This window comes from Polypterus senegalus, chromosome 11 (assembly GCF_016835505.1).
Source record: "Polypterus senegalus isolate Bchr_013 chromosome 11, ASM1683550v1, whole genome shotgun sequence".
NCBI classification, from domain to species: domain Eukaryota; kingdom Metazoa; phylum Chordata; class Cladistia; order Polypteriformes; family Polypteridae; genus Polypterus; species Polypterus senegalus.
The window spans coordinates 48,948,124-48,960,486 of NC_053164.1; the positions used below are offsets into that span (position 1 = coordinate 48,948,124).

At 36.4% G+C, this 12,363-nt stretch overlaps 1 protein-coding gene across 1 annotated transcript in view; it reads left to right on the forward strand.

The window, feature by feature from the left end:
- The first annotated feature begins 3,583 nt into the window (after positions 1-3,583).
- The window catches only part of chmp7 (charged multivesicular body protein 7), a 34,726-nt gene continuing 25,946 nt past the window's right edge, over positions 3,584-12,363 (forward strand). Inside the window, exons 1-2 of the mRNA XM_039768568.1 lie at positions 3,584-4,226; positions 10,644-10,920. Of these exons, the coding sequence (XP_039624502.1) occupies positions 4,136-4,226; positions 10,644-10,920 (368 nt within the window). The 5' untranslated portion in view covers positions 3,584-4,135. The remainder of the gene's footprint in view (positions 4,227-10,643; positions 10,921-12,363) is intronic.

Here is a 12,363-nt window from a genome sequence, read left to right on the forward strand (position 1 = left end):
TTCCGCAGGACATTATTTCTGATTTTTCTTTAAGTGCACCTGTAAATAAAACCTCACTTTATTTTTCAAAAAACCCAACCCTTTTTGTGTCCGTGTCTCCCTGTCTTACACCATCATCCTGGTCACACTCGGTCCCACATACTAGACACCTAGAGTGTAGGCTGGTGATTCTAATTCCCACTACACGGGGTGTCACAACTGCACATTATCGAAAACACACAACCCCCATTGGGAAGCTTGGTGGAGGAAGCATCATATTGTAGAGATGCTTTTCTGCAGAGTACTCTGGAAGGCAATGAAGATACATCGCCAGGTTTCACACACTGAGGAAACTGAACCAGCAACATTGTGCTTCGGCATTCACTTTTTTTTTCTCTACACTTTTGTGGGTTATTGATTGGAACATCTTCCATTTGACCTAAAACCTTCTGGTAATACCTTTCAGCAAAATAATATTGAAATGCCTGGGAATATATATTGTGTGCAAGCAGTAGCAGGCCACACCTGTTAGAACAGAACCTTTTAGGATCATCTGATCCTTTAACTGGATCAGTAAATAGGTCTGACACTTTTGTATCAGATATTATATCTTTTCTGTATGTTGGCTTACTACTGCTTGGTGTGTGCTATTCACATTGTGTCAAGCATCATGCCTTAGAGTACAAATTCATGAGGAGCATGTGCTGTACAAACAAATCCATTATAAATGGATGTTCAAGGTGTGTAATAATTAATTTAAATTAAGTCAACTTGGCCAATGATCTCACAACACTCAGCCACGGTAATCACTCTACAACAATAAAGTTTGGAAGAAGAGATACTTTTTCTAAAATAACATCTCAACTATTTTTCAGCCTGAAATATACATTGCATTGTGAATGATTGATTTGCAATTCCATTTCCTTTTCTACTTTTTATTTGTTTAGTGTGACATATACTACATATTGCATTCAGTTGCTTAATTTGTACAGAAGCATTTTTCATTTTAATATTGCAATATTGCACAATTTAATTTACTGTACCACTTAGGAGGTAGTACATAGCATAATTGTTTTTGTCATTTTTAATCAAGTAAGTAGATAGCTTAGTCAAACATTTTACTCAGAACGTACTTTAACGAGGAAGTCATTGGTTAATCCCAAAACTAAAAGCCCATCCGTGACTTTGATAAATGCAAAATCGCAGCACATGGGACAGCATTTAGAAAATGGTCCATGCACCCCTGGGGTAATTCTAGCCAATTAGCTCATATCTTTGAAGTATATGACTTCAGAATCAGCTCATTTTATGAGTGCTATGAACTTAACTAGTATATAAGGTAATGCACAGGATTTACAGTAAAATATAATGGAGATAAGTTAGGTGACAAGAGTTAAGTACCAAGACAGTGTAATAGAGAAAGCAGTCTTCACAATATCATTTCTAAACAATAAAAACATTGTTTTAAATTGCCACCTGCCTGGTAGAGTTCATGCTAAATAAAGCTGTAACAACAACATCTTTATTGAAAGGGATAAGCAAATGTATGAAGTACCACAAAACAGTCATACGAAAATAAGTTGAAGAAACTCTAGAACTAAAATCATTGGATTCTGCTTAATAGGGAGTCACACAACCTAATACTACAGCACCACAGTAAAAAGTAGGAGGTCATTATTTTGAATTGCAGAGCAGGCCTTTAGTAGATGAGCAGCTCACCTAGTGAATGAAAAATGTGTTATGGTTTAATTCATTTCAGTTTATTATACCCTATAGCACAATGTCAGTACACTATATAACAACTTAGTGCAGCAGACGTAGTAAAACAATATTACAATGGCAATAAACATCCATCCATCCATTATCCAACCTGCTATATCCTAATTACAGGATCATGGAGGTCAGCTGGAGCCAATCCCAGGCAACACAGGGCACAAGGCAGGAAACAAACCCTGGGCAGGGTGCCAGCCCACCACAGGGCACACACACACATACACACCAAGCACACACTAGGGACAATTTAGGATTGCCAATCCACCTAACCTGCGTGTTTTTGGACTGTGGGAGGAAATCAGAGTACCTGGAGGAAACCAATGCAGACACGGGGAGAACATGCAAACTCCATGCAGGCAATAAACAATTCAAACAATATCAGTAAATATACAGATTAATAATTTAAATATTAATTCACAATATTGCTTGCTCTGATAGGCTCCAGCTTCCTCACAACCCTGCTCAGGGTAAGGTGAGATTTTGAAAATGGATGGATAAATGAAGCATTGATATTAATCTGTCTTTCCAGCAATCCATTATCTGATATGATTAGTTTGGAAGGCACAAGCTCATCTTTTCACAGTTGGGTGCAAGGCAAAAACTAAATACAACAAATAACACCCAAAGAATCCAGGTGACTGTGCTGCAGAATAGATAGATAGATAGATAGATAGATAGATAGATAGATAGATAGATAGATAGATAGATAGATAAGGTTGTAAGGAATGAGCCTGCCAAATTTCAGCCTTCTACCTACACGGGAAGTTGGAGAATTAGTGATGAGTGAGTGAGTGAGTGAGGGCTTTGCCTTTTATTAGTATAGATTATACTTTCTTTTCTCAGATTCTCTTGATGAAAATAACACAAATGTCATAAGGAAACTAGTGTTTGCTGCCTGTTTGCAACTTGTTCAGTTGCTGTGGTTGGCTGAGGACAGCGACACTGTTACTGTTTTGCTCTCCAGCAGTGCTGCTGCGCAGTTCTGTATCAGCATTGCAACATACAGGGTCAACAAAGTGAGTTGTTACTACTTCAAACAGCCCACTTTTTTTCTAACTGCTGGTATTAAATAATAATAATATTTCTCTATTGTCTGTATTGAATAAATATTTTCAAATGATTTAACTTTTACAGATTTTTTTTTAGCTTGTATTAAATAATTTTCAAATGATTTTACTTTTGTTTTCCTCATAACCCATTAAAATCCTTGCTTTATGTTTTTAACATGTCTTTACTTTTATATAATACAGTATATTGGTCTGGATGTGTAGGGGGCATGTATAAATTTATATATTGTAATATTGAGAGATTTTAATTTTATTTCTAATTTTCTAATCTGGCAACACTATCTGTAAGGCATTTAAAGTATGAGCAAGCTTAAAATCATTTTTATTGCGTGGACGTGCAGTAATGCTGCGTGAAGAAATGAGCTCTTCCTTAATTATTAAAAACAAGCATAAAGAATACTTTGACGTATCGTTACGTTTATACATTTTTTTTATTATCTATTCATATTTCTATTCTAATAAACAAAATTTTAAGTGAACAATACAAAAAAATCAATAACCTTCAGAACACTTAATCCTGGAAATAAGCTCTCGTAACTGAATAGCAGCCTACCAAAATAACACACGGCTGCGCAGTGTTTTTATATTTGTGGCAGAGCACATTTTTTTAAAGGGCGGGACCTAAATACTCTTTAGCTTTCTATTGGTTGTTCGCTTCCGTATGGCATTTCAAAGAGCTCGTGATCATCCGTCATTCTAGCAGATGATTGGTTCTTCTTACGCTTCTAGTTTACATACTTGCAGGGCTTTACTTTTTCTATTTAATTCTTGAAAAATAAGTTGAATGACCCAGTGGTCTTATTGGGATAGGTGAATTGCGCGTATGTCTTAAGTAAAGAACGCACGTCTACTTACTGCCTTTGCAATTTTACGCTTTTTAGTCACACAGGGGAGGAGTTTTACCATTTTAATCTCCAGTTTCATTGGCTATTTTATCCGCCATTTATGCGGAACTGCAATTTTACATCTTCTGACGTTGACACGTTTTGTTTTTCGGGTGCACATAATGTAGTTTATTTTATGTATGTTTTTTTATTAAAACGGCGAATCTTTTTACTATTTCACTAAAATAGTCGCTCTCTTAACAGTTTAGTTTCGGTAAACAACTAAAAGCCAAAAACCGAGCCCCGTCGCAAGAGGTGAGGTGAAGGAAAAGCGAGTCTCCCGAATGTAAACAAGAAATGGCCTTAAAGAAAAGACCTGTCAACGATGCATAGCTTTCGGGAACAGACAACTCGCATTCGGTGTCTTACTGTAACGTAAAAGGCAACTTTCATCTGCCGGACCATATCTTTCTTTTCAAGGAGGATTTCAAAATGCAGAGGTCAGAGTTCAAGCCCCCGGCACAATCGCCTCCTCGCCTTGGCCCTGCCGGGCAGACCGCGATGAACACTTCGATCAAGAAAGGTAATCCAGTAGCTGCATGACACTTGTAAATGCATGCCGATTATAATGTTGAATTAAACATGACCAGTTTGGTATTTGTATTAATTGATCTTTACGGAAAACATTTCTTTTATTTGTATATGTTTTTCTTACTGTTAATGAACATCAAAAGGAAAACCGAAAGAAAGGCAAGCCCCATAGCTCCCGGATTGTCATTTGAAAAGACAGTATGAACTCCTCATTTTTTTTTAATCTTTTTATCTTAAGGCTTTTTAAAGTGTCTCTCCGTGGATTACATACATAACTATTAGTTTTTGTAATCTTCACATCAAGTGATTTTGGATTATATTAATTATAAATGGCTTAAATAAATTACGTTATTTCTTTGCCGCAACAACAACAAATAACTGAAAGACAATCTGTTGTTTGCCAGGCAACATTGTTAGGAATTTGTATAGATGTTACAGTCACATATGCAAATACGAACAAAAACAATTGACATCATCGCAATTTTGTACAAGTCCGATGCAAACTAGACCAATGTGCACAGAAAACAAAAAAAAAAGGTAAATTGTGTAGAGTTTAACACCTGCCCCATACAATGTAGTCTTTAGAAGTAGACATAATTTTGGCTGGATGGAGGTGTTTGTAGATCTGAGGAGATGAAGATGAATTAATTGTTATTGAGCAGAGTGACCACGGAGGAAAGATATTTTTGCCCTAAGTGACCAGTAAAACTTTTGCAATCAAAATAGTTTAAGTATAAAGTTACCCGGGTGTGTGGGTGTGTGTGGTCCTTAATGTGAGCACCCATAAAGTAGTTTAACCAGTATTTCATATTGCATGTTTTAATGCCTTTTCTGACAGCCAATTGTGTGCTGCATGATGGAGCCAGTGCTTTGCCAAGAGTTAACAGGTACAGGGAGTTCTGCCGCAATCTTGGCTCCTTCCCCAAACCCCACCATTCTAGTATGGTATATAAAACACGAAACATTAGACAGGCAAGCTTCTTTTATGTTTGGTGAGGTCCACAACGCCCATGCTGCTTGACAGAGCCAGTGCTGTATGATGGGTTAATAGGTGAGGTTCATTCAATGTCAGTTTCAGCCCTTCCATTCTTTTAGTTTGTAAAACACAAGATATCAGACGGACAAATTTTTATTTTGTTTGTGAATTCAAAACATGTGTGGTCCTTATTACTCGTTGCTACATTTCATGCATTGTACTTTTGAATGAGCATTCATTGGCTGTCAGTTCTTATGTACGCAGAGTCCGCCACCTCGACTAAAGAGAACATCAAACCTTTTTGATTTTATCAGAGTGCATTGCAGACTAGATGGTGTCCATCATTGAGTATGTCAAATTAGGCAATTGGATTCATGGGATCATAGTACTGACTGTCTCCAACTCACTAAGATTATGTAACGAAACACAATGTGACTCAGGCTTAACTGGTCCTCTAGTTCACCTTAACTGCAATTGCTTATTGGTTTTAACTGAATTTCTCCTTTTATGATCTATTTCCAATTTTCTGCCTTTTTTGTGTCAATCCAGAAATTTTAAAATGGGTTTGCTAAATATTTAGAGGAATTTAGCAAGCATTTACTTGTATTTTTTTATTTGGTTTTAATTATTGTTCTTTTTCTGGCTTTTAGATTTGCCCAGTTTTATGTTTTGGTCATTAAGCCTCTTCTCATTAATTAGCTCACAAGTGAATATTATACATAGTTAACTGTTTCTCTTTGGTATTCAGTGTCATTTACACAAATGTGTCTGTACTGCTCATCACTGATCATCAGTACTTGGATACAATTAGGGGAGTAAACTTCACAGAAAAAGGTGAATTAAATAGAATATGGTAAATTAACATTTAAAGATATGGCAAAAAATGCAAATTTCAAAATTTTGTTTACAGGTAAATGTGAAATAACATGCTTCTGAATGCAAAATTTGAGAAGAAAAAGATTAATTAAAAAGTTAGATTATATAAAAAGAGCACTGAACCATTTATTTATTTTTTTTAAACTGCTTGGAATGAGAACTCATGGCCACAGTGGTACCCCAGGCCTGAACCTGATAGTGATGGAAAGTTTTACCGACTCGGACCTTTGAGTCTCGTTCAGCAAAATGAACGAATCTTTTTTCAAGTCATTTCATTCAATTCTGTTTCCGGCTCAGACTGAGTTGGTTAAGCTTATGAGGCTGTCACGTGATGAACGAACGACTTGAAAAACCCGAAGACTCGAAACAGGTGAATCAATAATTCCAATACAGAAACTATAGGAAGTTGCGCAAATGCACATGCGCGACTGAACGAATCACTCCCACGAGACGACTCGTTCTTCCTGAGTCACATTAAAGATTCATTCAAGAACGACCCATCACTAGAACCTGAGAACCCTTGATGGAAAGGGAGAACAAAAAAGTGTAAAACAAACCTGGATTGGAAGTCATAGAGATACACATTGAAGGCTGGTATAAATAAATAATCCTGAAGTAACATTTGGTTAATATATTTTAGATCTATAGTTTATCCATTTTGTTAGGAATGTAGTAAAATACACACATACTTAAGTTCCTTTTATCAATTCTTGTATCTGGTCAGGACATGGACTGAGTGGACACAGTAAATAAAGGAGTTGCCTTGTCACTCTTGTTTTCTGATAAAATGTACGTGAAAGTGAACCAGCCAGTAAAGTAACTTGCAAAAAGTACAAAAAGCATTATGTGTTTTGCCGGATTACTTTCTCTCACATCTCTCAGAAGTGACACTTTGTGTTGACAAGTAACACTCAATGAGAAATCAAATCTACCATTCTGTTTCAGTTTGCTGTGGTATGTATATGGACTGCGTACAATACACTTTATTTGATATGACACCTTTCTGCAGTAAACATCACCCTAAAGACATTCTAAATGAGCAGGTTTTTGGTTTATAGCAGTGTGGTCAGAGTTTATAAAATGGCTGATTGTCTTTTTGTCTATAACGGTTATTAAACCAAGTACTTACCAAGTATATAGTAATAATAATCAGCCACTTGTTAGATGTTAATTCTTAAAATCAAAATATGATATTTTAGAAAGAAAAGTTAAACATTGAAGAAGATTTCATTAATTGAAATTATCTTCATCTACAGGGGTGTCAAACTCCAGTCCAGGAGGGCCGCAAGTTTTCATTCTAACCATCTTCTTAATTAGTAACCAGTTTCTGATGCTAATTTACTTCTTTAGCATTAGCTTTAATTAGCTTGACTCAGGCCCCTTAGTTGTTTTTTTCCTTAATTAGCAGCCGGACAGTAATGAGACATAAAACAAGCAGGGCATGACCAGTTCACCTGTACTCCTCAAACAAAATCTGAAAATAAAGATGAACGTCTCGGTAAGGTTGATTCCTCAGGTTACCAAAACATTTTAGGAGTTCTTAGAAAAAAACAGAATATCAGCAGTTTAGGAAATGTGTGCTGTGGTAAAAAGAGAGCAGCAACAAGGCATGGAATTGAATCACAGGTTTAATTAACAGTAGGAATCAGCTTCTCATTATGGAACTGGTTGGAGTTTGAAGCCCCAATTTAGCTTGTCATCTGTTGGCTTGTTTCATGTCTCATTTCTGTTTGGCTGTCATTTAATGAAAAAACGAATCAATTCAGAAGACTTAATCCTTAAAAACAGAGCTATTGAAATAGAGAAAAAAGAAGTTAATTAGCAGTGAAAACTGGACACTGATTAGGAAAAGGGTTAGAAAGAAAACCTGCACCCACTGCGGCCCTCCAGGCCTGGGGCCTCATGTATAAATGGTGCGTACGCACAGAAATGTTGCGTAAGAACTTTTCCACGTTCAAATCGCGATGTGTAAAACCTACACTTGGCGTAAAGCCACGCACTTTTCCACGGTACCTCATGCCTTGTCGTACACAAGTTCTCCGCTCGGTTTTGCAGACTGGCGGCACCCAGCGTCAAAGCAATGCTACTGTTCCTGTGTGATTACTCATTATTTTCATGACGCGGCTTTATAAATACACTGAAACTAACCGCATATTGTTTTATTAGTGTAATGCATCTGATTGTAATTAACTCGTAACAATATAATGGTCCAGGGAATAGCCATAGTATTCCAAATACCATAACTGCTTTAGCGTTGTTACTCTCACTGCGCCATCCTCTTCTTCTTATTTTTCTTCTTCTTCTTTCAGCTCCTCCCGTTAGGAGTTGCCACAGCGGATCATCTTTTCCATATTTCTCTCACTGCACCACTCGGAGTATTTATATTACTGTATCTGAGTGTGAATCACAGCAGCAGCTGATCGGAAAGAGAATTATCGGTATACAGCTTCAAGGACATGCTGTCTCAGCCACGACAAAACGTTTTAAAGCCTTTCCTGTACAGACCTCGTGGTTCAGAAACAGTTTAATTCCAAGAACTTTAAATGCAGTCAATTAAGTGCTCCTTGTAGAACTGTTTGTACTTATAAGTACAATCACCCCACTGTAAACTTGCACTACAGTTATAATATCGCACAACCTGAGCCACTTTATAAAGCGTGTATTTACATATGATGACAATATCATTTTTAAGGTGAAATGCAGCAAAATATGTTAGTTAAATTATACAGATAAAACTTTAACTTCATTTAAATAATCTATATTCTTCACTGGGAGTGTTGTGAAGGATAGAATAATTAAACATGTATTACGAAGATATTTCAATGTTCTTTAAACGTTTTGAAGAATCGGCGCTAAGCTTACAGATGGCTTAACGTCTATTACAGAGCTGATTGTATGGCGATCGGTTACTTGGGGAAAGAAAAGCACTGACTGCAGTGACAACTACGCCAATATATATTGAATATAAAACAGAAAGAGAAAATAACAACACAGCAAAAAATGCAGCGACAAATTTCGGCAAAAGTTAAATGCTTGTGTTATGAGCACGAGGCGGCTAAGCAGTGTCTGCAACGGACGTGCATGACATTGGCGGGCGAAGGAGCCACCGATTCTTCCTCTGCCCAGTGCCACTACAAGCTTAGAGCCGCCCCTGAGTACTGCTGCAATAAATTATTTCATCGAAGTGAAACACATGTTTAATAACGTGCTTTAACTCCTTTCATCATGAAAATGACATCACGTATACAACTCAGTATTTTAGTTATTCAGAGAGCTGTAATATGACGAATGTAATGGACTCTGTGTCCAGTTGGAGGAAGAGAGCCGGTTTAAGAAGCAAGTAGTGATTCACATGCACAGAGCACATAGAAGATCAAATACAAAACAAAGCATTTAATGTGCTACTTTAATTACGATGTGATTTGAGAAACTGGTTAATTAAACGATTTTAAGATGAAGTTTATGATGTTCTACTTTAATGACAAAATAAACTACGTGATTAAAGTGGAAATGTCGAGATTGAAGTTGACATTTCGTGCTTTTTCCCCACTGTGTGCCTTTTTTCTCTGTACCCTAGTAAGCTTTCATATGACACTCAGACAGTGGGCTACAACTCGGCTTTTCACGGCGACTTTAATATGTGACTTCTTTTTTATTTCCGGTACTGTGTGATTTTGTAAACGTGAGCTTTCAACTTTCTCCAACACGCTATGTCACTCGATCAACTTCATTTTGTTGATTACACCACGGTTTATTTGAACAAATAGTATATTTTTCCTTTGCCTCCACTTGGTATTCGCTGAAATTCTTATATTTCCCCCGTGCTTTTCCCATTGTCTTTTTACAGAAGGCTGCGCTTAAGGGCGATTTATATTATTTTGCATATTCAAAGAGGCGTAATTCTGGGAGGAGTTGGGGCGTTACATAAAGCGCGTGCACGGGCGTTAGTTTTCATGCTGATCGGGATTTATGTAGCGGAAGAACGTGGAAGTTGGAGTACGCACAGATTCCTGCATCTGGATTTTTCTGTGCGTTAGCACATTTCGGCTTTTGTGCTTACGCCATGTTATAGTGCGAGTTCTACGCACGGCGTTATACATGAGGCCCCTGGAGTTTGACATCTGTGATCTAGTATATTGAGCCAATGTTCCTTATGTCACTTTGCAAGTTCTGGCCTAATTATTAAATGTTGGAATGTCTGGAACCATTAGAATTGTACTGTGCAGTCTCACCAGATTATTGATTCTGGGAACCTGAGCAAAACACTAAACATGCTTTTTCTAAATGCTTACATATAAAGTAAAATTCATTATTGAAATTATTATATAATGTAAAGTTTTAATATCATTTACAAGTTTTGTGTTATTGAACATAATTACAGCATATTATGCTCTTGTATAGTACTATGTGGTTCACATTATGGCAATTAATCTAATCTATTGACTTGTCTTTTTTATTTTCCATTATTTATTTTTTTTTAATAATTTTATATTGTCATTGTCAACCTTTCCTGGACTTTTATCATCAAAACTTTTTTTTTTGTAATGTTTCTGACAGAAGTGGGGAAAAGTCCCATAAAGAGTGACAAAACAGAGTTCCCTCCTGAATGGGAGGATGATGAACGAATGGGATTCCTTTTCTCGGCATTCAAGCAGACACGGGAGGTCAACAGCTTGGACTGGGATGGCAAGATGGAGTTCTGGTGCCCATTAATTGTGAACACCTGCCGGCAGCGAAGTGTTGTCAGTATCTCACTTGGAGAGCTCAATGACATATTCCGTCGTAAAGGAACTTCTCCACTAGGCTTGGGCACGATTTTGCAGGACATGATAAGGTATGCATTTCCAACTTACACACTTAATGCATTTTATCTCCTGTTGTTCTTGTTAGGCCCCTTTAAGTAGGAGTGGGTGGTATAGCCAAAAATTAATATCGTAGTATAAATAAAAACTTTGAGGATATCATTGCATACCATTTTAATATATTTGTACATATTTTTTAAATGAAGTTTATTTTTATAAGAAATGTATTAAAGATTAATTGTGAAAACATGTGAGCCTCACATGGTTCAGGTAGCAGGTATTCATCTCTTTGGCTTGAACCAATAAAAGTACAGTTTCTTTGTCACTCATGCAAATACAATATGAGACACAACTTTTTCCTGTCCTCTTTCACTGTTTCAAATCTCCAGCTTTAAGCATACATACATTTTCAAACTCTTTTAATCCAATGCCCAGTTTCTGTGGGCTGGAGGGGGCATCATTTTAAATGCAGATCAGTCTGGGTAATATTCTTAAAGAGGTAAGTTCAAATATTACTCACAGTACTAGTATTTTCAGTCAAAGCATACAATTTGCTTCTAAGATGACATAACTTTCCAATAATTTAACAAATAAATTAATCTTATAGTATTACGATGCCATGTTACAGCTAATTACTTAAAATTTTTAGGTTTTCTCTTATTTAATACATTTTATCCATAAAGAGTTGGTCAGACTCCTCTTTACATAGAAGACAGAGTAGCTACCTTCATTTGGTAAATGACCAAATGCAGCAGAAAGACTGAAATGTTGTTTTTTTTTTTTTTTTAAGAATTTTCTGAACAGTGTTTGATGTGATGTCTTTGTAATAAAAAATGTTCAGTCGGTGGAGAAGTAATATGTCAAGTCTCTTGTCTACAGTTTGACTTACTAGTGAGGATGATATCAAGACAAAAACAAAACACTAAGACTAACACTTGATTTAAGTATTTTTTGTTTGCTTTTTTTGTCTTTTTATAAAATTAATAAAATATAAATGAGTGGTGTGGTTATTATTAGCTGCTGGTTTGGTACGGGGCTTGGGATGACGTAGTAGGGTTGGGTCAGGGGTGCTGTGTGAGTTTATTTCTCATGCTGACTTTTTTTTTTTTTTTTTAATATATATTGTTTTCTTTTTGATTTTGTAAAAACAAAAAATCTGGACACAAAAAATGAGATAGGGTGATTTATTCTACCAAGCTTCTTTAATTGGTAGCTGCATTAGCTGAAAACTGTTGAGATTGTTACTTTAAATGCATGATGTGCAAGAAAATGGGTAGTAAAAAACATAAATAAGGTTACCATATTTCCATTTTGGGGACAAAAGCTAAACTGAGTTTTATTTAATCACTTATGTTATCCTTTACAGCCAGCCAGCTTCTGTTCACTGCTGTCAGCAGGTATCATGTGCTGCAGTGTGTCAAGTGAGATCTCACACACCTAATCTATCATCCACAAACTGCGATAAAATATACATA